The sequence below is a fragment of the Coturnix japonica genome, chromosome 7, assembly GCF_054131305.1.
Source record: "Coturnix japonica strain WE chromosome 7, WE-NBRP24, whole genome shotgun sequence".
In the NCBI taxonomy this organism is placed as follows: Eukaryota; Metazoa; Chordata; class Aves; order Galliformes; family Phasianidae; genus Coturnix; species Coturnix japonica.
Genome location: NC_140669.1, coordinates 29,234,343 through 29,261,800, shown reverse-complemented (window position 1 = coordinate 29,261,800; position 27,458 = coordinate 29,234,343). Strand labels below are relative to the sequence as shown.

Genomic DNA, 27,458 nt, shown 5'->3' with positions numbered 1-27,458 from the left:
CCGACATGCTTGGCGCTCTGAGGAGACCCACATGGGCCAGCCACATCACCCATGGAGAGAGACTCCAAACAAGGACCAAAGCTGATAGACCGCCCAATGCAAGAACTACCACAGCAAAAACACTACCTGGCTTCTCTTAAACCATCTAAAACCATCACCCAGTTCCCACCAGCACAGCATCAAAGCAGCTCAGCTTTAACTCTCAGTGCCACAGCCGCCATTGCTGAGGTGACGTACAACCTTGTCCCTGCAGCACCATCCCGCAGCACTCACTGCCAGCACCCAACCTCAGCACCTCACAAAGGCTAAAAGAACAACAAACTGTATATTCACCTACCTCAGGGAAATATGTCGAGGCACCTTCGGAGCAGAGAGCAACCAGCCTGGTCAGGAAGGCAGGAGGGAAGCCCTGGAGCTCAGCCTAGAACACCTGCCCCACAGAAACGCCTGCTGCTCGTTTGCTGCCATGTTAACGGAGCCCAGCTCAGCACTTGTGCAGATGCTGACCGTATCAATCTACCACCCACCTCCACCTGGGTACCTTTAAATTAACAACTGTTAAACTCCATGAATGTGTGCAAATTGAGATTAATATACATATGTAGCACTTATTAACACACATACTATGTATTAGTCTTCGCAACTAATTAAAATCAGTACTTGTATTCATTTAATTTCTAGCAGACTTCACTTGGTGATCCATTCTCCAGACTGACTTTAGCATTTCTCACGGCTACTCTTTCAACTCTTAACACTTCGTATCCAAACGAGAATAAAAATAAACTATAACCTTCTGTACCCACTGCCACATGGGGATCCTGTTTTCCCCTCAGAGCCAAGAGTCACATCTCATTCCTGTGCCTCCATACACCTACTTTCAGTCTGAAAATTCACATCTTCTGCAGTGAGTGGCACTTACAGCCAATGTGTGCCTAGTTTTCCAGTCACATTCTCATTACAAATTAAGATATCCTGCTTGTACCCTCCCTTAGTCCCTGCTGTGTTCTCCATGAGTCCCTATGTTGCTGACCTCCCTCCCCCCCTTCTTGCCCACTGTGAATATAACCAGTTATGTAGTGCACTGTTAGGCCTCTGATGGGTTAAAGTCAAACATGTTAAGATCTTTCACAGCTGAGAAACATAATGTAAAGGTTGATCACCCAAATGGTAACTGCTTAATAACCCAGGCTTCAGATGCATGCTCCCCTTTTCAGTGAAGCACATCAAACCCATGCATTCCGTGAGCCTCTCATACCCATGATATTTGTGGCTATGTCTTAAGACTCACTCAGCATGACAGCAGATATCAAACTTGCTTGAGGGAAAAACAACACTCCTTCCCACTTTACACTCAACTACTACTCCTGAAGGCTCTCATCTCCTAATATCCCAGCTGTTCTCAATCTGACCTATGTCAGGTGCATAAGAAGAGTAAGGAACAGCAAGAGGAACCCATGTATTTCTTGCACTCATAATCTTACAAAGATAGCAACAGGGAGGGAGTTCCTTGTTTGCTGCTGCAATTTACCTAGCTGATGCACCATCCTTCCACGTAACTGAAGAGGTAATAAATACTACTTTACAAAGCATCCTTCCTTAGTTCAACATTTTTTGATACAGAGCAATAAATCAATAATGCACATTTTCACACTAAGCATTTCCTGAGCTTCTACTCTGATATTCTTGTCCACAAACCAGCTCAGATTCTGGCTTCTCAGCAACCTTTCACCACTTACCTAGCAGACACAGAAACAATGCAAAGCTAGGTTAATTCCCATACATTCACAGTAAAAAGTGTGCTGTGACAAAACAATTAGGGATATACACAAGTGATCTTTTTAGAACCTTTTAAACATAGGCTTCCAGAGACACTGTGCTGCACTGAAGGCATAATCTAGTAAATAGACAGAAGTCACCTACTGCACAGTTTGAATAATACGAGAGTATAGTTGTAATAAGAGAATAAATAGTCAGATGGTATCTAAGCAAAGACTCACCATTGCTGAGGCTTTTGGTCAAGATGGATGCTTGCCAGCATTGAAGCTCACCACAAAAACTTCACAAAGGAACAATCTCCATAAAGAGACGCTACCTTAGTGGTGGTCAGCCTTAAAGTGGGATCTAGGAGAGGTGGAGCCAAGCTTCACCCCTCTGGGGAGCACAGCTGAATTACCTTCACCTGTGCTCTCACAGCTGACTCCTCCTTTGCCTTAGATGGTTAATCAGAGGTTCAGGCTGTCATCTACAGTTACCCTTACAACTACTGATCAAAATGTACGAATAAACACTACATTATGGTAAAAATAGAATAAAAATGTTTACCGCCAGCAGCAGCTCTTCATAAAGCAGATTTCTCCCTAATTATGCCATGCTCTTCTTGACTGAGGACTGAGTGCTTCCAAATGGCAAACGGTTTATGTATAGCACTGCACTATCACACGCATGTTGACATCTAATTTCAGTGCTAACCTGTACTCTCATGACTTTGATCCATTCATCTTTTAACTAATTAGTCCATCTTTGTTAATCTTAAGTTTTAATAATGTACTGAGCTTCTAAGAATCACATCTTTGCACATGAAGGTTAGAAATCATTGGAGTTACTTGCAAAGTTAATAAAGAAGCTTTTCAGAAATTAAACTCTAGGACTTCAGTACTCACAAAATCCAACAACATGAATATGTGGCAGTAACAAGTATATATGGAAGGGCCACATTTAAATACTTACCACTCCCCAGCTTCCTGTAGTAATTCATCCATCTTGTCACAGTGCAATCAAATTTTGCCACGCTCTTTTGAGAGCAGCTTATGACCATGTCTAAAACAGTTTGACATACCAACATTTTCTAATTTCTGATGTTTTTGGCTAAAATCAGCAATAAGAAAAGCATCAAACCAACTGAGAACATTTCTTTAATAAATTCTTCTAAAAAATAGTGGAGCTTTTCTCTACAATATTAATTTATTTCCATTTCTCAAGCAGCAAGTGAACTCAAAAAAAAAAAAAAAAAAAAAAGAGAGAACTTAGATAACAAAAATATATAAAAACTTTACACAAAACATACAGAAGTTACAGAATAACTATCAAAATTAAGCAAGAGAAATTTAATCCCAAACAAAATGTTCCATTTACTGAATAATTTCCTTGGAGTTATGGCTTGTTAACTTCTGGAATATCTGTTAAGTGATGAAAAAAAGGACGACCGTGAACACAGCCTTTATTTTCCCTTCCAAGCTGTTGCTTCATCCTGTAAATTGTGTTTTCTACATCTTCTTTTGACAAATGCAAGGGCAGCTGCCGAGCTAAACGTACTGCTTCTCCCTGTGGAAAGGAAAAACAAAACAAAACCAAGTAGTTTTAAGGTCCTGCTTTGTAACATGTTAACCTGGGGCTATGAGAACACATGAATTAAGCACTCACTGTTGAAAAGTCACTCTTTTCTTTTACAGTTATATACTCTGAATCCCAGAAACACACATTAAATTCTAAACGTATCATACTGGTCATTTTAGGCTCTTCTATGTCAGTCACACACAGTGTACTGGTTATGTTTGCACTTTTTCTGTTAGGGTCCCTGTGTTTCTGAATAGCTCAGTTTCTGTTGGTGACAGTATTGCTTGAAGAGACTTACTAGTTCACAAGACATATTCCACACCACAAAATTATGAACTGGTCTAAGCTTAAGAAATAGCTAAAAAAAGTATTAAAATTCTATAATGAAATGTTAGGTCAATGCTATGATAAGTATATACAAATACTGTCATCTCACAGTACTAGAAATCAAAAGTGACCTCTGAATGCTGCAGTACTAGCAAACACTCTCAAAGAATCAGTACTATCAATAGTAATTTCTGTTTCCTTCTGTTATCTTAGGCCTTCGTGCCTTTACAAGGCATGAAACCAACATTTATCATTTTTTTAATGTGAATCTTTTCAGCAGATCCCCCCCAGCCAAATGGAAAAACGAACAGCGTGGACCATTCTCTACTTAGAAAGGCTTTTTCTTTGAGCATTTCTCTATTTGTGCTTCTGGGTTTGCCAAATGATAGCCAAATAAGAAGATATACTGATTATTCCAACTTAGGACAGAAACTGCATTCTGGAACATGAAATGACAGTAAAAAAATATATATAAAAATCCAGTGCTTATTGGAAAAATCAATCATTTTCACAAATGCAAGCCATGTACTTCCCAGTGAATATGCATTTTCCAGCTACTGTTACTGCTAAACATTCTTTTGAACTGTTCCTCACAAGATCAACCATTGCTGTTAATAATGCTCTGATAGTCTCTAGATAAACACCTTTACCTTTAAACACGCACACACTCTCCTTTTAAACATTAGCATTCACACAAACCAACTCTACCCAATCCACCTGACAGACACTTATTGGTAAATAGAGAACTTAAAGCTTCCACCTCCAAACCAGGTTACACTCCTGTCCTAACATTGAACTGACTCTTTCTTTAAGAGCACATGACTATAGTTCACCTGCTGCAAAGGCAGCTGTAAATTTACTGACCCCAAACGGCAGCCAAAGATTTGTATAATTAATGTTCAAAAGGTTAAGCACGGATTCCATCTAAATGTCTAGGACTCACTATGTACCCTAGTTCCAAATAACACATAGGCAAGAGCTTGCGTAAAAACAAGCTAAGCATATACTTGGGTATTCTTTTGAACAGATATCTGAAGAGCTGTGCCTTAAGATGGCATTAGTGAACCATCTAGAAATAAGGTAAGAACTGCTGGAAAACTTCTTTTAGTTATTCCAGCTTTGACCAGTACCGTATTAATTAGCTGTCTCTGAAAATTCAGGCCTATTACTGTCTCCAGGCAGACAATTTTATCTCCTGCATATCAAACATTAAAAAAAAAAAAGTAATGCTGGTTCCAACTGTTGCATAACAACATCTGAAAGAAAACAGCTTAAAGATTCTTCTACTTAAGTACTGTTTCTCTGGCTGCTAGTGAATAATGCTGGCTGCTGGTGAAGAACACATGGTTTCCTGCAAAACTTAGTCACTACATGAGTAAAGCGGACCTCTGAGACGGTCAGTTGTCAGCATGTGCTTCCCTTAACTTCAGCAGTTATTGATGCTAACTAAATGCAAGCGTTTGCAGAAGCATATGGGTTTTGCTACATGTGAGACTTCATTTTTTCACTTCAATGTTTCAATTCCAGTGACAGCTTGCTTTTTTGGCTAAAAAGATTCCCTTTGTGTCTTATCCCCTCTTGAAATGAATCATAGGAATTTTTCTTCGTCAAGTGGAAATGGTGCACTTTCTGCTTTTCAAGACATGCATCTCTTTGAAGAATTAAGTATCCATTAATGCCTACTTCTCATGAACTAATAGCTTAAATCTTTTAATAATTTCTTTACAGACCTATTGAGGAGGGAATAAAAGCTTTATTACTGTTCTAGGCTCAACTGCATTGCAGAGCTTGGAAGCAATTTTATGACTTTATTGTATTCTAACAAGAAGAAATGATGTTCCAGTCTGAAAACTGCATATGCAGAACAATCCTGCGAGCACGAACTCTCAGCATGTATTAGATGACATTGGATGACTGTTTTGTGGCATATCTGATGGAAGCATTTTGGTAAGCAATGCAGAGCCCACACACCTCAGTGACTATCTGGCATTCTCCTTTTCAAAAGTAACTTCTGTTCAGACTAGAACTACATTAATTAGAATGGAAAACTGAAACAAGAATCTCAAGCTTCAAGATTTTATTATTTGCTATAAGCTTAGCCAGCCTATCTTTACATGTAATTTGTCAGGTCTTACCTCCAAGTAGTTTATCACTTTGAGAGGCCTACATTCATATACTTCCTTTGCATTTCTATTAACGATTGCATTGAGAATTTCTTTCAAGTCAGAAACACCATAATATGACAGACAATTGGCCATTCCTTCTATTTCCATATGGCTTTCTGTAGCTGAAGAACCTGAAAAACAAACAAACAAACAAAAAACCAACAAAAAAACAGCAAGTGACACACTGCTTTGATTTCTATTTTGGAGCAATTAGGAGTAAGTCAAACAGACCTAAAATCCCTTAACAGATTAGCAGAATCAATTCAATACAGTTAGGAAACCTTTTTCACTCCTCCTTTGAGAAGTATTTCTTTGTTCAAGGTTTCAAAATGATGGTCTGTGCATACTGACATCACAAGCCTACCAATTCAATTTAAATCATATCCTAGCTGGTGCTGTTGAAATGCTTAAAACCTTTTACAGCATTTCCAGCCTTGAGCATAGCCTTTAATTAAAGCTTCTGCAGTTTTGATTAAAACATACATTAAATTAAAAGACTGTAATAAAATACAACTTCATTTGAAATTAATTAAAACAATGTATGTATTTTCTACATAATTGGTTACAACACTTGTACAATTCAACTCCCATCAATCATAACAAATTCAACTTCTACCAAAACAAAAAGGAGCAATTTCTCCCAGCAACACAGAGAAGGATCTGAAGCCTGTATATCTCAAGGCTCGATGACAGACTTCATTCACACACGTGACACCGCTACTAATTAAAATGAGAATAAATCCTCCCTTTGTTTTGGAGTATGGTGGGAAAATTACGTACATTCAGCCTGAGTCATGAATGCCTCAGTGAAATAAAAAAAGGAAGAAACAACCAGACTGCTACAAACTGGATGCAACTAAGGAGCTGTGATAAGGGATCATTTGTACTCCTAATAAAGACACAAGCTAGTACTAAGAACTATCTCAAAGATTTTAGGAATATACATAGAATATAAGTTAAGACAATGTATCAGCTACTGCAATTAGACCGTTATCCATGACTGGAATCAGAACCAGCTGAAACCAACATTTCACAACACTGTCCATTTATTTCTAAGTCAAATAGGACTTAAGAGCACACCATAAGAACACATAATACAAACTCTGAAGTCTCTTTCTTTGGTACTTCTATTTCTCCTTTTCTGCTTACACTCTTTGGGCTGAGGAGTAACGTGCTGCATGCTGACTAACATATATTTATCTGCAAGTCTTTGCAGGAATTCATATATTGGCAACATTTGATGACATAAGCAGATGTCCAAACCTCAATATACTTGTAAATTTTTGACAAAATATACGTTAATATTTTTGAGTACTCGAGCAGCAGTCTTCAAGCAGTTTCCATGGTGATTTCTGTGAAATGCTTTACAACTTCCAAGGAAAATATTTCAATGAACAAATAAACTAGTTTTTAACTGACTAAAGACATGGATTTCTCATTGCTAAAAAATTCCCCTTTGTCTGTCCAAACAAAACATTCACAATCACCTTTGGATAATTCCTTCTCGATGGCCAGGAAAATCTGTTCTCTTCCAGCTGCCACCTAGATTAGGTGACACTGTAAGACTATGAAGCTTACAAACTTTTATCAAGATCAGACTGCAGTGAAGTGGCAGCATGATTTTCCCCGGGTTGTCTACAGGCAGCAGCTTGTATTACCAAAGAAGGCAGGTAGTTTGTCTGTTACTGCGCTTTGAAACCTTCTAAACACAGTCTTTGTATACATGTAGCTCAGGTATTCTATTACGATAACAGCTCGACTCTAAAACGTTGCCATAGCTCAAGGCAGATAGACTAAAATAAGGCTAAGACATAGTGGCAATTCTCAGTTCATTTCCACCCATCTTAAGTTTTCACAGAGGAAGCAGATTTGTTGTGAAGGTCTGTATACCATAAATACAATAAGAACTGGATGGAAAGAAACTCATCTTACTTCCTGAAATGGTTCTCTGTATATAGGGATCACTGCAAGCTATATACAGCAAACAAATGCCAGGAGGAACCCAGAAGTAAAAGCAATAAGAGCACACTCCCAAAAGGCAGCATCACTTGAAGTCCCAACGAGGCCAGAACACTGAGTGGGTGGGAGGGTGGTGGAAGGAGGACTGGAGCTCAGCGTCACCACCTCAGAGGATCACAATTGGCATGTTCTACAAAGAAACCATTATTTTTGCCCAAGTGACATTAACGGCAAGAAACTTTTTCTGAGTTATTTCACAACATGTTTTTCACTCTCAGCTATCCAGAGAAAAACCTAATTAAAAACTCTTCAGACTGCTGAGCAATCAACATCAACAAGAGACAAAAATATTGGTCTACTAAACAGCATGGCATATCCAATGTCTAGAACACTTAGAACAGCTTTGGTTGCAGTCACTCAGACCAAAGGTAAACTACATTCTCATTTCACAGCAAGAGAACATCCCAAGGACAGACGTGGCCTTAAAAGAAACCATAGCCAAACATGGTCTGAAACTACTGCACTCTTGTAGAAATCACTATCCAAAGGCTGGACTCATGAATAAAGAAAGGGAAAATAATAAGGAAAGGAAGAAAAAGAAGAGGAACTGATGAAGTATTAAGTAAAAATCCATAGGCCGGTTGGAAAAAAAGGCTGGATGAAATTCCATTTTTTGTTGGCATTTCTACCTTCAACTGCAATAACACGCTATACCAGAGGCTGCAACTGCCATAACATCATTAGCAGAAGCTTATAAATATGATGGACAAGCCTCAAATGTGATTAATGTTTCATTCAAATAAAAGTTAAAATTAAAACCGTGACTGAGAACTGAATTAGATTTCCATTCCTCAGATGGGCTGGTTATATAGTACACATTGAGTCCTTGATTAAACAGTTCCTCAACCTGTATAGAGCACATAAAGCCAACAGAGCACTGCTTGTATTTTCATTAAATTGCAAACTAAACAAAAACAAGGACCCTCATAAGACTTCATTCTCTTAATTTTATACAATTAGGGACATAGGAAAATGATTATTAATTCCTGGTAACTATGCCGAGTCCTATAATGTTATATCATACAATTTCACTCCTGTACTAAGCAAACTACTTTTAAATTAGATTGCCTTTTCCAGTTCCACAAGAGTGCTCAGCAGCTCTCTTCTGCTGTTACCTAAAAGCAGCCTTCTAAATGTTAACAACAAATTTATTCACATCCAGTTTAGAAGGACAGAAAAAAATACGAAGGTACATGAGCAGAAAGGCCTCCAATCCCTTCGTCCCATATTTGCCTAGAGACAAGTTGTAGACCTGCTCGGTTTCTTACTTGCTTGACTGACAGTTTCTTAAGAGCTGTCTCTTACCACAAGTACTCAATTGCCATAATGATTCAATCTAATTGCTTTCACGAACACTTCTGGACAGCTCTTGCTATTTATCACAAGACTTAGCCACTGAGAAGGAAGCATCCTTGTTTGTGCAGTACGTGGTTCAGAAAAGAAAACAGCTTAGGCTCTGTTCTTCCCAAAGAGCCAGCCTCTGTCAGAAGGAGTTACTGTACATCCCTTTTCTGTACCCACTCTTAAAAGATCCCATATGTTTGAGCAGATCTGTCATCACCGTACATATGTGGGGATCTGTAACACATGAAGCTATAGCATTTCTAACAGCTCTTATAGCGATGAGCTGTCACAGCTAGGTACTGCCCCAAAGACGTTTGCTTTTCTTGGAATTCTGCTAGAGAAATCCTGCTGCTCAGAACTGATCCTGGGTGAGTTGCCTCTGGAATTCCAACAGCATCGCTGTAAATGATTCTTCAGGAAAAAAAAAATAAATCTATAAGCAATTAGTTTTTACTGCTAACCTGAAAGAATCTCAGAGTGGAGACCAACCTCTAACAAAAGAGCTGATGATAATCCTCTGACCCTCTCTTTACTGGCCCCTTTGGGCACAGTGCTACAATCTTGTTATGAATGAAGCCCTGCAAACCACCAGCTACACGCACTTCCTTTTTTATTCATGTTTGCTGTCATCAGTTTCCATTAGTCACTATTGTATCTAGATGAATACACTTCTAGCCAAGTAACATAACCTTAATGTTTAGGAAACCAGCATCTCGGTGCTTTCATTTCAATGAAATGCAGAATAACAACTTTATAATAACATTTAAAGCATAGAATCAGAAGAAAAAAAGCTTCAATAAGACTAAAAGATGTTCAAGCCATCCTACCTTGTATCACTTTTATCTGGAAGCCGTTTGCTACAAGCCTTGGATCTGACAAATAGCTCCATCCACTTAATGTCTGGTTATCCTTCTGCATTTTGTGAAGAGCATCCATATAGTGAGGTTCACCAAGAAGACTGGGAAAAGAAACAACACCGCACAAACCAACACCCAAAAGGTTAAAAACTATCCTTAATTTTACAATTAAAACAGCTCAGAAAAATACATTAAACGTATCAGATATCGAGAAATTATGATTTTGAAAAGCATTTTGAAAAAAAACAAGTCTTTAAAAAGAGGAAGTAAAGAACAGCAACTATTTACATATCATACAGAATGACCAAGTTTAGTCAAATAGTATTAACTACGTCAGCCATTCCATAATCCATGGGGAAAGTTAGCTAGAGGGAAGCTGTGAAAATGTGGAGCACTTACTTCACCCCTCAGGGAGCAGACATTTGTCTTCACTACATTTCCAAACATTTCAAAAGTCATACTTATTTCTACTGGAAAATGACCAGACTGGCTCCTTATTTGTTCTTTCATTTATCTGTAAGAGCATATTTTTATGTTTTGTACACTTACAGATTAAAACAGTCACAGAATTCATAAACAAGGCCTCACCAGCCTACTCTAAATCACTACAAATAATGAAAATCATGTACAATCTTCCTCACTCGTACTCTACCTGTCTGATAACACAACCGGCTTGTCCAGTTTCTCTACTGGAAGCTTATGGTTCCTCAGAAGTCTTTTATGCAGCAGGGCTTCTTCCAGTCTATATGGATTCAGCAACATTAGCTTTTTTTCAGTAGCAAATATCCAAATATCGGGAAAACTCTGCCGACGGATTAGGCAAAGCTCATGTTTATCTGAATTGCTCTTCTCGTGCCTTGGAAACTGAGGTCTACAGGCACTCAGAGAAAAAGGCACTGTAACAACTTTCACAGGCTGATAACACTTCGGTTTCTTATCAACTTGAGCATGCAACATTTTGTCAAGCTTCTGCTGGTTGGGTAGAGAAGTCTTCAGCCTGGCCTTCTGTCTTTCTTTCTCCTTTATGGGTTTGCGTGGTTCTTGATGCATGGCTTTGCTAGCCTCTCTGTTGTACCGCTCCAGGTCTCTAGCAGCTTTTATTTCATACCTTAAAAATGAAATGAAATTATTTGAACCAAACAAGCAATCATAGACTCCAACTCCTTACACACAAAACCAAAAGGCAAGGCATCTACTCCCATGGTTCACTTGAGCAGCCATATCAATACATTTTCCACTGTGACTGGGTTGGGAAGGAGATTGGAAATCTTGCCCTGCGCCTCTACCCAGAGAAGATGATGAGTTCAAAACTTTCCTTCATTGTGACAGCCAGGGAAATCTGAATATTTGAAGGGAGATGCATCAACTTCATTATACAAGGAGCTAGTGCAGATTGTCTTGGACCTCAGTCCCAAAGACTGCATTTAAGTCACATTTGCATTGAGACATATAGTTTCAGAAGTTTTGCCACAGGCACATCCAACCCTACTCAAAAGGCCACTTGAGCTTCCAGAGCTCTGCAAATTTTAAGTGGAGCCCAAGCATTTAACTAGCAGTTTGGAGGTTAAATAATTTCATAAGCCTCAGGCTCTATTTAAGGTAAAGAACACTGACTTGAAATAGCCTAACTTCAACCACCTGAATAAAAAGCATGCAAATCCACAGTAGATATGATCATCACAGAATTCTAAATAACAAACTTAGAGATATTTCACAAAGTGACTCTAAACGCTGTCTTTATAGTTAAGTCACTGCTATGTACTAAAGCTCTAAAACCTGCAGTGATTCTTAATGTGCTTGTAACCATCAAGATGATAGCTAAAGTTTTATAGATGGTTTGTACTCACCTCCCATATATAAACCTCACTTTTCTGAATGACAGAGGAGCAATGTGCTACCTCCTTGTTTCGCCCTGATTTGATGCTCTAAATTCTGCCAGGTTATTCATACCAATCTGACCTTCGATGGAAGGCAGTGCTATCATACATTAGTATTGGGAGTAAATATTTTAACTGGTCATATTTATTTATTGCTACTTGCTGGAACAGTTTGATTCAACTATGTGTATGCGTGCTGGAAAATTAAGGTCAAGAGAAGGGTCACCATTTGCAATTAATTACGATGTGCTAGCATTCACATATGGTACCAATATTTAGTTAACTAAAAAAAGTCAGCTTAAATAGTTTCTTGCAATAAATCATGTCCTAGAAAATATGGAGTAAATGCTAAGACAAAAAACATCTGCTGCTTTTAAAATATATCAATGAAATCACTTGACCAGAACTTTTTCTAATACAGAATACATTCATACTATTGACCAGATCAATTAATACTTTGTTTTGAATAGACACAGTTGTAACACGTGATAATATTTAACTACAAGAGTACTGATAAGGATAAACCAGAACCAAAACAACCCCAAAGAAAGTCCTACACGCTTTCATTTTAGGCCACCAACAGAGAAATTCTAACCTTGCAAGATCTGACTGTGAGGGCTTTGCCTAAACTAACTACATAAAGATAACTCAGGGTCTCTCAGACTGGTACACTGAGTAGACAAAACTGAATAAGTCCGAATGTGTCTGTTAGGAGTAACTTCAGAGCAGCAATCATCACCTGCACTGACTTACACAAGCTGAAAAAAGAGGTACCACATTCTGAATGTAATACCTCTCAGCTTCAGCCTTTTCATAATATGAAATCCAACCAACTCAAACTACCATCTCAAGTAAACATTACATTCCATTCCTGTGTTTCCTGTCTTTGTGAAGGGAAAAGGCAATTAAGTTTTTCAATGCTTGTATCAGCTTCTCACGGAGTACTTCTAAAACATCTTGGTTCCAGGTAATCGGTGCAGTTTCCTCACAGTGAAAAGGTTAAAGCACATTAACAAACAATACTTTTTTGCTGGAATTACTAATTGCTAACTTACTCCCCAGCAGCTGCAAATAATGCATTCACACAAGCTGTGAGATGAATAAAAAATTCATCAGGCAACAAAAAAGTACCAGATAGGAACTAGCTACTGCTAGTCACTAACGACAGTCTATGCGCACGCTCCCATCTGTCAACAGACATCAAAGGCCGTGCTACCTTAAATGATATTTCTCCCAAGGTACAAATATACTTATGAAGAATTACCACACAGCACTGACAAGGTAATCTGTCAGCCCCAGGATAACGTGTGTAGCTCCGAACCTTTCTTAGACCTTCAGGATATACGCTGCCGCTGCTGCTGTCACTGCAGTTGGATGGATTTCTCCCACTGCTACCTGAGCCTGATAAGCAAGAAATATTAAGGCCAGACACACACACAGGCTGTATTAAGAGCAGAGTGAGTATAAGAAATTAAATCCTGGCTTTGCAAAGCAAGGGGATGTGAAATGCTGCCAACATAGACATGCATGGAAACTTTCCTCTTCTATTGTAACCAAAAGACCATAAAATTTGACATTCCGGTTGAGTAATAAATGCTGGCTTGTTTAGAAAAGGCTATCCCGTGTCATTATGTGACATCTGTTGGTTGTGCTGCTCCCAAAAGGGATTTAAACTCATTTAGACCTGCTAGAGAAGCCACAGAGGCAAAAAGAGATGCTGAAGCCGAGCACATCCATAGTCACCTAAACATGGACTTTATGGCAGAAGGACAGAGGTCTAGAGCCAGAGAAGAGATGCCTCGCCAGCAGGGCTGCCTGAACCTGAAGGCACAGCATGCTCAGTAGGAGCGTGGCCCTTTGGCTGCCCTGTTCTATACACAGTTGCTGTTACCTCTAGGTGGCTCAATTCATCCAGAGTGCCCGGTAGGCAAAAGCATGCTCTCAGCCAGACCTGCAACACTTCTTTGGGTCTGTTGCCTTGAAGGGAAAGATAACTACCTATCTCTTCGCAGTAGTTATTTTCTGGGGCAATTTTAAAACACTGAAAGCGAAACGGAAAAATACCAAAGCTGAAAAGTATTGATACAACTAGTGGTAAATCTTTCACTGACACTAACATCTACTGCATTCGCTTATACAGGTAAGAAAAATTCCACTACCAGAGAGGTCTCCTTCCTGAACTAACATGAAGTTAATCTGTAGGCACACTCTTAAACATAACAGTTGTACCAGGAAAGCAACCATGAAATCTCAAAAGCTAAAGCAGAGCAAATGAAAATTTTCTGAAGCAGCTGGCAGAACCTTTTGTTCTGTTTCATTAAAAGCATGAATATAATTGGAGCAGACTTGAATTATTACATCAATATTCCTGCTGAAGGAGAGGTGGGCAAAACACCGTTTCTCAAACTCGTGGTTTTGTGATGGGAAAAATAGAGTTTTGTCTGGTGGCTTCCTTTGTCCCCTCTCTTCACATCTGTACCATTAAGAAAACATGTTTTCACAACACTTAAGAGACTCCATTGAAAAAAGCACATAGAATTGCTGAAGAACTATTAATTTCTCCTCCATATGATTCTCCAAAGTGTGTTATATTTCACCAAATTAAAAGAACATTCCCCATTTTGAACTGTCTTAGAATGCCTTAAAAATCTGTTATTCTAATTGTCCTTACTGAGCAATACAGATTCCACGTACATTTTAACTAACTGACCACCAGAACCCCACTCCAAAAAGAAAAAGTCAAGATACCAGAAAATCCAAATGAAAAAAGGTTGAAATGTTTTCCTTACTTGCAGGTGAATTTCAAAAAGTCACTGATAGAACAGTTTAGAAAATAGGAAGTGGAGGTATTCAGACCATAATCTGAGAAAGGGTTTGATTCAGAGTGAAACAAGGGACCCACTAGTATTTGGACCGTACTAAACTCTGAACATGCACTGGAATAGCTGTTGGGGGGGAAAGAAATTCCTTGTGTCATCTGACTGAGTTTTATGCATACAATAATGCAGTAGACTGGGATGGGATACTTACTAAATATAGGGGAAAGGAGTTTTCCAAACGTTCAAGTACTAAAGATCCTAAAAGAGAATTCTCACTTGAAAGCAATAAAAAGAGAACTGCTGGTTGGAAAAAGTTCTGGAGGAACGATACAGTGCCTCATCCATCACTGCGCTGGTTTTCATTGACAGCGCTTCTGGAGTGACGATACGCAGGCAAGCCCTTAAAAAGCTGATGTTTGTATGATTCACAAAGCACATTTCTTGCCTGCTGTTTCTAAACAACAATTCAGGGAAACTGTCCCTACTTAACTGCTGCACAGCAAACACAGTGGCCAAACAAGTAACTCAAATCAGCAGCGCATGTCTGACAGAACCGTTACTGACCTTGAAATGATAAAAATAATTTTCTGGTCTGTTTTTCATCAATAACTGGGAAGTTATCATCTTTCTCCTGCTCACAACAGATGGCTCATTTGCTCACCGCTAACTGCTAGATTTAGAATCAAGATGAAGCCTGGAAACTTACTCCTGCTTGTCTTCCTCATTTAAATTCTTCCATCGCTCTTCAATTTTCAACAGGATGTCCTTCATGCTACACCTTGGATTTTCAGAAAATAACTTGGAACGATATTCCTGGATGAAATGTTCAAATGCAGACTTGGATTTCCTTATTATTCGACCATTAATTAGGTCATAAGCTGTTACGTGTCCTGTTTTTTCATCTATTACATTTGTTTTCCTGGTACTTTGATTTGGGATTTGTGGATCGTGGCTTTGTTCATCACTACGCTCACTTTGCCTATTAACTGCTCCTCCAGCTTCAGGAATTAAAACCTTAACGGGTTCCAGGTTGTCTCCTGAGGAGCTTTTAAAAGCATTTCCCATACTCCAACTATCAGCAGATATTTCAGGTAAGTCTTCAGGGACTAAGGCTTCTTCAGCGTTATCAGAGCTCAAAAGGTGCCCACCATCTTTTTTAGACCTGGGATCTGTAGGAGCACTTTTTCTTGGAATACCAGTTGTATTTTGTCCATTCTGCTCCTCCTCACACAAGAAACTTAAGGAGCCTTCTTGAAAGGCATCATTCTTAGAAGCCTCTTTTTCTTCTAGGCGACTATGTACAGTATCACCAGAGAGTATCTGATGGTTTAAACAGATCTCTGTGTTTTTTCCTGCTTGACAACTTTGCACATCACTGCTGAATGAAAGGAATGAAGTACAAGCATGTAGATCATTGTTTCCAGATGGTTCCTTTTCATTAACAACCACATCTGTTTGTCCTACTTTATGAACAAACACGTCTTCTGAGGTAACAGCTGTTTTATTAGCTTCACCAGGGACCGAAGCAGGTAGTGGCCCATACAAAGTTTTCAACACATTTTCAACAGCAAATAAGACAGACTCCTGGGAAGAAAAAACAAACAAACAAAAGATATGAACAAAAGTAACAACCAGAAAAAAGACACAAAGAAGCTTAAGTGAAAACCGAAATACATAACTGACAGATATGGAGAATACAGAGCAAAGTGATGTTATTCAGAACAGTTTTCAAACAAACCTGGAAAGATTATGGCGCATTTCATTTTTCACTTATGCTAAAAAAGGCTCTGAAATGGATAAATTTAACCACAAATATTTGGGAGAGGTGTTTTGCTTCACTGGTTTACACTAAAATCACCAAAGTGAATAACTGCTTTCTTTAGAGCACAGTGGAGTGATTGCTGAAAACCCTATCAAGTAAAGCTATTCCCACCTAATAGAGTGTCATAAGCTCACAGTAAAGACAGAAGCACCAGCCCCACTCCAAATGGCAAAACCACATTTGTGAAGATGCCGCCAAGACAGTTCTGCAGCAAATGATGGAAATAAAGAAGAAACAAGAAAACCCCAACCCTCTTCCTAACACAGAAGTTTTAAACTAGAACAGGTGTGAGAACGCTACGTTAATTTTCATATTAATGGTACCTCACAGGCAATGCATTTTCAAGATTATCATAGACAAGTGCAAGAACTTGAATATAAAACCTCTAAAATACGGGCACATACTGTTTAGTTAGATTTCAGGTCGTGATGTTATCAACAGGATATCCCAAAACTTAAATAATGTTAAAAAATAAACATCATGTAAGCATGTAACAGCAAACTGTGCATTCAGCAGAAATCAACTTCCCCTTCGTAACGTGTGCAGGGTTTGGAACATTTATTACTTAATGCATTAAGAATCTATGAAAGAGATTTATTTAAGGACACACATCACAATTACATTTAGCTTTGGTCACTATAAAGCTATTAGAAAACAAACACAGGTATGTGACAGCACATAAATGGTCCTGAAGATCAACTGGGAAATGAGTTCTGAATAATCCTCTTATAAAACTTCAGTAGCACTGATCACCTTCAAATATTTGGGCAGCTCCACGAGCCCTTATTACCTGTGCATAAGTAAAAAATGTCAACTCAACAGCAGAGTAAGACATTGCTTACCTTATAGTGCAGCAGAACTTCAGTTTTATCAGGTGTTACATTCACATCCACAGCAGAGGCGGGTACAGTAATATTCATAAAGAACACGGGGTATAAGCGTGTGCTGTCCTTCTGCATCAGCACGCTGTAGTACTGTCGGATTAACTGCAGATTAATTCAGTACAGAGATGTCAGTAAAGGCAACAAAACAGACACGAAGGCACAAAAACAAATTGTAATGTTAGAAAATTATAACCATATTTTTTTCCCCAAAATTAATGGAATGCTAAAAAGATATCTGAATACACATGTGTGACAAAATAATCTCCACAAGGGGACTCAGTAGTTGCTCCCATGTATTCACAGCTAAACAAACATAAAAATAAAACAAAACAAAAAAGATCAAGTTCCAAGAAACAAAAGGAAACTGCTTTGACCTTCTGAATGAATACATCGATCACATTTGGAAAAACACACGTGATATGCCTGTACTTAGAAATGACCAAATTGGGCTGCATTTCTAATGCTTACTTCCTCAGTCAACCCAAATCTGTTATATCTGTGTTTGCTTTTTAAAGACCATCTACTTACACAGCTTGCAGCTACATTACTGTCTCTTTCAGCCCAGCTGAAGTCTGTTTGAGACAGTAACACTTGCACCACAGAGTTGACCTTTTCCCAGAACAGGATTAGTTTGTTCCTTTTGTTAACCCAACTCTAAATTTACAACTTTTCACAAACTCTGCTTGCTCTTATTGCTTTCTCTTTAATCCTCTTGAAAACTCCCAACCAAAAACTAAAAAATTAATTGGTTGTTTCAGAATTCAGGTCAAAATAAAAGGATTGCCATTCCAAGAACGGCCCTAATCAAAGGGCAAAGTATTTTTACTATGTCTTATAGTGTCCAGAACTGCATCCAGCCTCTGGTTAACAAGCGGCCTCTGTTATGGGACCCAAACCGAGCCTTACACTGCAGCAAGAAACAAGTATATCAGATACTGCACAGAGATATAATACAGGCTTAGCCTTGTTTGTCACTTAGAGCACAAACACAAGTTAAGGGCTTACATCTACAAAACTCTGATTATACACTAAAAATGAACTCATTTTCTCCACTTTGAACCGTACGTGTACACTTCAGCATAAGTTGAATTTTCTTTTCTGGGAGGTGCGAGGATTAGAACAGCAGTGCTGCTCCAAGTGAGGTGCTGCAAGGTTCAGCAGTGTGAGAAACCCAAGAGTATCAAATTCTGCCTACACAATGCCTAGCTGTAGCCAGTGCTTCTGCACTATCACTTTCATTTTTATTCAACGCATACACAGATTTAAAGTGAAAGTGTGTAAAAGCCTGATAAGCCCTCAGTACGAAGTGGACAAAACTATAATTCTTATTTCAGAAAAAAATCTCTTATAGGAAACCACACTGAGTTCCTGACTGAAAAACTGCACGGGTGTAATTCTGCGAGGCTAACAGTCAAAAAGAATCAACAACCATGGTCTTTTGTCTATCTGAAATTCACTTTCTTCAAGCAGCCTTAAGTATAGCCTCCAGCTCTGCGGTTGAAAATACTACAGGGTGTTACCTTTAATATGTCCTTCTGATGAACTGGACGTTCATTTATAAAAATAAAACTCCGTTCTGAACTTGAGAGACTTGTCAAAGAGCTGCTTGAGTCAGCTTTTGGAAGGAATCCAGAAAGATTTATCTGTAATGACAGAAGAAATGCAGCACAAAGGTCTTTAAAAGAGAACGTCGAGGAGATTTTTTGAAGGTGGTAAATTACACTGAAACATACAGGAGTCCCAGCCATTCAAATAAACGCATTGCTTCTTCAGAGCCACAATGGTTTACTGGGAAATACTGGTGATAGGTGGACAGCTGGGCTGGATGATCTTGGAGGTCTTTTCTATCCTTGGTGTTTTTATGACTCTACAATTCAAGCAATAGAAACTCTTTAAAAAATAAAATAAAATAAAATAAAAATTGAGGCTGATGATACTTGTGTCTCTACTACCCCTCATCAATTGAGACATTTCCTACCGGGACTGTAGGTTCACGAGGCTACTGTCTGCAGCTGGGGATTGAAGTTGGTTGGAGCCAATAAAACAATGCCAGCTAACCCTGGACTTGCTGACCGCAGGGCCACCAACTACTGCCGGTATAAGCTAAAAGCACACACTGCTGTCCAGCCTGGAGAAGGGGGTAGTGAGCTCACACTAAGGTAGAAAATCAAAACATGAACTTGCTCTCTTTCCACGCACAGGACACTTTAAATAACCTCTTATCAGGCCTTTATTCAGGGCACCAAAATTTACCTACACCACTAGCATCCACACCACCTGCCTTCAGGGTGTGCTGAGCACCCACAACCCACAGCCTCCAGAAGAACCTGAATCCCTGACCAGGAACACATCACACAACTCAAGTACCTAACATTAAATACAGGTTTTATAACTTCTCCATTAAGCCCTTTTAGCTTTGTTGTTTTTTTGTGTTTTGTTTTTCCAGACAAAACGAGGCCGATGACTTTTGCTACCTGCCTCATCCACTCCTTGTCTCCACCAAACAACTTATAAGCCCTTAAAATGATATCAGTTCTGTCTGGTAAAGAAGCAGAAATCCCAAAGATAATGTATTTCCACAATTCCTGTGATAACTGGAAGCTGTCTAGAGAGGACAGCATTGAAATAATGACCCTTCTGTAGAAAAGGCCATCATACCTTTTCTAAAGACAGGATCCAGCAGCACTGACACGTGCCAGCCAGCACAGGTACTGCCCCACGTGCTGCCCCCACTGCAGTTGGCCCAGACAAATAGCTAAGGGCTCAGTGTGGGGCTGGTGCAAAGCAAAGACTGGATTCTGGATATGTGGGAAAGTATCAAGAACGTTCTGGTAGCAGCGTGGATCAGAGAACACAGAAATCAGATCTCTTTGGTTTTTCTGTTGGCAGAACCTCTTGCACATACTAAGACCCAAGCTATCATGCATTTGAAACGGGACTTAAAATCCCTGGGACTTGGCCTATCCTCCCCACTCACCTACGTCACAGCAGCTATCTGCCCATGTGCTCCCTTATTCCCTCCTGACCTTGTAACAAGCATTCTGTGCTAAAGCCGGAGCGTTCTGGTCAGCAACGTTGCACAGAACCAAACACCACTGGTCAAGTTAAAGAGGTGTCAAATATCTGCTGGATGATTATCAAAAAACAACACGCAGCACTTCTCGATTTTACCCTGCAGCTTTAGCACATCCTCTCTGAACCTTCCTTCTTTATGCTTCAAATTTCTTTTGCGGTTCCCAAACATCTGTATTAGTGTTTCACTTCAAACAGTATTTTTATATACAGGCAACATTAAAACAAAACTGAAAGTCTCCCAATAAGTCACTTCAGAAGCTGCCAGATTAAGAAATGGCTGACTGCTGTTACTATTTAAAGACGTGGAATATCAAGTACGCTCATTAGAAGTTAGTAATGAGATCTAAAACTAATCTTAATGACTAAAACTATCACATGTTAAAAAAAAAATAAATATTAGTTTAGGCAAAATGACATAGACTGGAGAATATTAAATAAATGTACATAATAAAATACATCTGTATTGAATGGACAGTAAGCCTTTCTTCAGTGCTTAACGTTTTCCCAGCAGCTTGGATACCCGCCTGACTTCACCCTCGCAGAATATAGGACAATTCCTAAGAATTCCATAGGAATTCCTTGCACTGTAAAAATTCCCTGAGTGAAACTTGTCAGCCAAAACGGATCCACCCATTTCCAAGAATGGGGATGCAAAAAGCAAAGATGATGCTTTGCACATGACTAACTGTCCATCCTTTATTTTCTTTGGTTCTCTTCCTACTTTGTGAGTACTGCCCAACTTTTCCGTGCCTTGGAGCCAACTTGAACTATGTTCTTGTTTTATGCAGTGCTGGTAATAGGGAAGTTTTGAAGAAGGCAAGGCTTTAAAATGCATGAATCATTATTGCAGAACATTTAAATATGCAGTTAGTAAGGTACAGCTTATGAAAAGTTATAGCAACGCCGAATTCGTATTCAGAGTAGACTTTGTAGTAAAGGAGTAGGAAGCTGCACTGTGGACAAGTAGGAAGCAAAGAACTGGTGCTGCTCTCATCTGTGTACTATATGAGACACAGACTGCGTGGAAAGGAAAAAGTGGCATACACGTTGTCACCAAATATCTATCACAACTCCTGCACGCAAGATAAAGAGGCAAGGGCTACACAGGCAGCCTTAATTCTGTCATTTCATTGTTGTTTGCCTGCTTAAATTAGAAATATCCACGGCTTCTGAATGTGAGTCTGTGCACACACAACGTGCACGGATCACTTACACACCTATAAATGATGCACGTGGCATTTTACACACTATTTAGAGACAGAGAGAGAGATGGAATGTTCCCCAACTTCTATTCAAGGAATATGGATGCCTCACGATATAGCAAAGAGGTAACATGAGAAGCTGAGTGCCTCCCTCAAGCTAGTCCCTTTTAAATACCCCCTGGTCCTCCCTGCAGAGCCCCCTGCATTAGCCATATGGGGCACAGCCAGCAAGCAGGCAGGTACGAACAGAACATCTTGGCTTGTTCTGACATAAACAAGAAAAACTTTGTAAGCTATGAAAAGCAACTCTGCTTCACCTTTCCCCCCTTCAGTTCCTGGTATGTATATACCACAAGCATTCTCACAAACTCACTATTTAAGACTGACTAAACAGTTTCTTGCAGCACAATTATTTGTGTTCAATAGGTACTTCTCACTTCAGCGAAGGTAATTCATCTCATTGACACAACTACAGCAAGATCTGCTACTACAGGATACAGACAAAAGTTAACTGTGCAGTCTCAGCAGAAGGAAGACTGTCCTCTCTGAGAACGTCTGCAACAAAAACAGAAGCAGAATGAAAAGAAAAAAGTGAAAAGATTAGACAGAGCACAGTATTATGGGCAATTCCTTCAATTTCATCAGCAGCAAAGAGTCTCATGGGCTTAAGCTGTGTGACAACTGTTAAGCATTGCCTTCAAATACAGGTTTAATATAAATCCTGCAAAACTTTCCTTCTAAGCACGTGTTTATTTTGCTCTTCTGGTGACCCTGACTGAAACTGACGGAATATTTTGAAGATAAGTCTAAAAGGCCATGAGGATAAGAGCTATATAACTACTTAGTTATTAATCAGAGCACAACCTGCCTGCAGGCCAGGAATCCTAACTTAGACAGCTCTGAGCAATCAGCAATTCTGCATTTGTCATCGCAACTGTTTTTACTGCCATTTGATCAGCGCCACATGAGTCCTGACGAGATGATTCTGGGAGTGCATTTTCAATCACCAAACCGATTAATTTTACAGAGAGGCAAGTAACAGAATCAAATGCATTCATCAGATGTCAGGCTGGAGATAATATTCTCTATTTCAAAGTCTCTTTTTGGAGTACAGACTTAGCTCTTCATTGACGGACTGTAAGTTGATTTGGGAGAAGGAAGCTTAAACTCACCTCAGGATCTTCACAGCGGTGCTGAAAAGGTACCATACTGCCCATAACGGCTGTTCCCAGAACTGACATACAGGCCATTTTGTGATCTGACACCCTGTTCTTCTGCCAAAGAACTGCCTGAAACGAGTGGCACAGAGTCAAATTTTTGACATTATATTTATATTTGTTGAACTTAAGTCACGTCTATGAACATGTATATGCAACTGCACACATACTGTATATGTAACATTCTGTACTTTCACCCTCTTACATTCACAACTTTCAGTGTTAACACACACAAAACAATAATTTTTAGCAAGGCTTTTCATGTCCTGTTGCTGATTTTGACTTGTAGCCATCAGAAAATTAAGGAGCTTTACAACATCTTTTTGGCATGACGATCAGCATTTGAAGGTGGGCACTGTAATGCATACGGTACTTCAATCCGCTTTGGGAGAAGCTGAGACATGACATATCCATTCATAGCTCCCATCTGGATGCTCGAGGTCTACAAGCTTGTTTTTTAGGAAGGAAAGCAGTTTGTAATGAAGTATCTCTAGCAGAGTGGCTGTTTGTCTACTGGAAATTGAAGTTAGCAGGATACATGCTCTATTAGATACATACCTTTGACAAAGAATTAGCCAGTGCAGTAAGGCTGCATGAATTGCAACTTGCATGGAAGAAATTTTCCTCTTAAATCCTCTTACATCATTAAGTATTAATGTAACCTTGGGAAGTGAAATTTTGCCTCTCTAATGTGAAGCACCTTCACCACCATGAACCCCTAGTGAACAGACACAAATTAAACCCTGAATCTGCTTAACTTTTACTTCCCACTAGATATCAACAACAACTGCGCTTAACTGGCTTTCTGCTTCAAAGCAACCTCTAGATTCACACTGGCTTTGTATCTACTTCAGTCATCGTTAGGTGACTGAGTCTATTTTGGTGTGCAACATTCAAACATAAAAGGAAAAAAATGCAGGAAGTTGCCCATTAAATCTGACATTACGGTGCTGGTTTAAAAATAGATGTTTAAATAGGTGCTAGGTGTCCAATAAATTCAAGATGAGTTCACAGTACTCTGGCACAGGATGCTATGTGAAAGCACGGTGAGTGAGCAAAGAAATCACATGCAGTGATCTCAAGAAACACAACACAGAGCCATTAAATTCCACCTGCCCTGTTGGATATTCGCTGGCCTCGAAGGGTGAACTGCACTGAAGAATGCAACGCTCCTGTAAAACAATATCCTCTTCTTATGGGACAGGTGGCATTTTTAAGGCTTTGAGACTGGTAACCCCCAAACTTACCCCCAGTCCTTAACTGTTGATTTCCAAACTCCCTCCTGTCTGAATCTAACTCACTTTCTGCACCCTGCCGACACTGTGCACGCTGTCCTGCCAACCCACAGCCCCCTGAAAGCCCCCCAGATGCAGAAGACAACCTACATCAGGGAGGACAGGGCACACACAAAGGGGCAAAGGAGAAGGGGTGCAGAGTGCAGTGTGCTTGCAGCTCAGTGCTCCGCAGGCAGCGGAGGAGGATGGAGCCCCGTGGCTCCACACCTGCTGCACATCTCCTCAGAGACATTTGGGAGTGATGAAAGAATCTGTCCTCTTCCTCAGAGCTCATCTTATAAAACATATCCTGTACCGCTGCTATTTTAAAGTCGATTACTTAAAATGGAAACACAGAGTGCCAAACGATTTTTTCTTTACTGGATACATTTTAAATTAAACACTTGTGACAAACAGAGAAAGACACTTGTTACGTGACCAGTATAAACAGCCCGCTGTTTATTTTAGGTGATCCTAGTGTGATGCCACAGGTACAGATATAAATCCTAGCTGCTGATTAATGCAAGGCTGCTATTACCCTGCCCGGCCTGCTGAACGCTGGTACGTGGGACTGTAAAAAGATCACCGCGGTGAAGTGCTTTTAGAAAAGCCATGGAACATGAGAACTTATTAAATGCAAACTTGCTAAAAGTAGACGCTGCTAATAAGTTCAGAGCTTATTTACTTGTCTTTTTTTTCCCCTAATAAACCCACCTAGAATGAATTGTGTGCTCTTTTTTAGCCCAGACTGCATATTATGAAGCCACGGTGTAAGAACAGCTGGTTAATTCGAAGGAAATTATTTTCTAGACTCTCCACACGCATTAATGAACTTTAAAAAGCAATCCATTAAGAAACAATGATAACTCTCTCGTATTTATTTTAATAAGTGCCTGTTGCCATGAGGTTCCTGCTATAGCCTCATTTTTTAACCTTGATTATACCCTTTAGTTCAGCTAAAAATACACACCCACACACCCCCCATGTATTTTTTTTTTTCTAGGTCATATAAACCTGGTGTCCAGGATGAGCCAAGGAAGAATCCGACTCTGCTCAGTATGATGACACTGCAAAAACAGCCTACTCAAAGATATATTATTACATACAGACCATCTTAGGGTTTGTTAGAACCAGCCAAATATATCTCACCTTCCTCTTGGCTTCATTGAAGGAGATTACATGATCTTGGCCTTACTTTAAAAGTCCCAACATATATGAAAATCTATTGCACATATACAGAAGATAAACATGAGTGTGTGTGTGTATGCATTTCCTTGGCCCCACCCAGCTCTAGAACATGAGAATGGTCATCTTTTGTTGCGATATGTTAACACATGTATGCCTGAAACAGCAATCTCTATTTTATACTACACATAGCCTAGAAGATTTCCTTGAAAAATGTCGAATGACTGGAAAAAGCGTAGGTACCTCGATTGACAGAGATTACCTAATATTTGCCACTGAGGAGAATAACAGCTATGCAGCACGTCACCCCAAAAACCCCAAGGAAGGACAATGGAAAAAGTGCCGCCAATCCTCATTGCAACCCATCTTACACGCTCTAGATCTGCTACCAGCAGCCACAGCAATACGCAATCACAAGGGGAAAAACCCCAGTTAGAGCTGAGGACTGGACACTGCTCCTGGTGATGGTAATGCAGAACAACTACTATGCTGAGATTAACTGCTCTTGCTTACCTTACTGCTACATAGCAGTACTTGAGCAGCCTTCCACAGCACAACTGACATTCTTGATATTAAGGTGGACTTTGAGTGCCCAAATCCAATCTTTCTTCTTCATTTATTGTGTGATAATCATTGTAGTTTTTTATCCCGTAAAAAGTCTGAGAGTGTAAAGGTCTAGTAGAGCAAGCTCTGCACCTGAACTGTAGAGAGCAACAACAGCAAGAACTGCATTTCACAGCATAACTTTGTTTTACATGTTCCAAAAATCCCACCCCCCTGATATCTTACTTCAGACAGTTATCTCTTTGGGGCAATGTCTTTCTTAGCTTTCCTGACTTTAAACCGAACAACTTACCAGGCTGCCTCACAACCAAAACCGTGCCTGCTATTTGCTAAGAGCACAGGAACAGGAACCGAGCCAGACAGCAATATCAAAAGTATTAATTCAGTCCAAGGCAAACAAGAAAAAAGCCATCACCACGAAAGCAAACTTTTGCTCATGCTGCACAGAAACATGGCTGGGAAGGGAAGCACTTCTCTGCAGTGGAAGAAAAGCTATCACCTATGATCAGGAACATATTAAGACTTAGCAGTGTAGTTTAAAATCCCAACCTTGAACCAGTGTTGTTTGATCTGCACCAAGCCAAAGCTGGTGTCCTGGTTTAAAAACCATAGTAATTTGCCTTAATGAGAGCACTGTGGTGTTCAAGAAACCTTTACATGTTGTACTAAGGGACGTGGCTTAGTGGAAATATTGGGGACAGGTGAATGGTTGGATAGATCACCTTGGAGGTCTTTTCCTACCTTGGTGATTCCAAGACTCGGTGATTCTCTTGCATAATCTTCCCTTGAAAACAAGTCATTATGGCAATTTCTCAGTTAACCTTAAAGAACACAACCCTTTACCCAATCATAACTGCCTTCGCCAAATGTTTTCTATTTGCCTCTGAGGAGTCAGTTACCTCATCCACTTTATAACTGACCACGGTTCATCTACTGCTGGAAGCACAGAACAGAGAAATCCAAGGCACTGTTCTCCCCACTCATAAGATGCACTCAATGACTCTATCCCAAGGCATCAGACATCACAGCTATCAATGGAGTTCGATGAAAGGTAGTTATTTTCCACTGCACCGTTCATTCTACAAATTCTTAAGTATTTCCTGCTCAAATTTCCCACGTGTGGTTTGAGAGCACTCTCCCAATGAAGATGCATTCCTGAGCATCATGCACTACACAAGTGCTTGGTCTGGGGACTGGAAGGTAAGTTACGAGAGGATCCGAAAGGTACTGCAGGGAGCCACAGGCCTTCTGCTAACAGACCTTCCAAAGTTTTCATGAATTACAAAGACAGAAGAACGTTCAGGTTTTTCTGGCAGCTTTTACCACACCTGGTCAAGTGTGGTGGTTTGAGAAATTGCATTTCTATAACAGGAACAAGAAAAACAGTCAAAATCTAAACAGTCCTTCAGAGAAGGCAACATCCTCACAGCAATTTCCATATTAAAAAGGGAGTATAAAAGCCTTCTTCGGTACAGTGGTTAGCAAAGTAACAGA

The 27,458-nt window shown here is 39.7% G+C and overlaps 1 protein-coding gene across 1 annotated transcript in view; it reads right to left on the bottom strand.

Moving 5' to 3' along the window:
• Positions 1–2,899: 2,899 nt before the first annotated feature.
• PMS1 (PMS1 homolog 1, mismatch repair system component) overlaps positions 2,900–27,458 on the bottom strand; it is a 39,323-nt gene continuing 14,764 nt past the window's right edge. The window contains 9 exon segments of the mRNA XM_015867848.3: positions 2,900–3,155; positions 3,157–3,321; positions 5,796–5,956; positions 10,016–10,146; positions 10,698–11,153; positions 15,448–16,325; positions 17,406–17,549; positions 18,968–19,090; positions 22,897–23,013. Coding sequence (XP_015723334.2) covers positions 3,129–3,155; positions 3,157–3,321; positions 5,796–5,956; positions 10,016–10,146; positions 10,698–11,153; positions 15,448–16,325; positions 17,406–17,549; positions 18,968–19,090; positions 22,897–23,013 — 2,202 coding nt within the window. The 3' untranslated portion in view covers positions 2,900–3,128.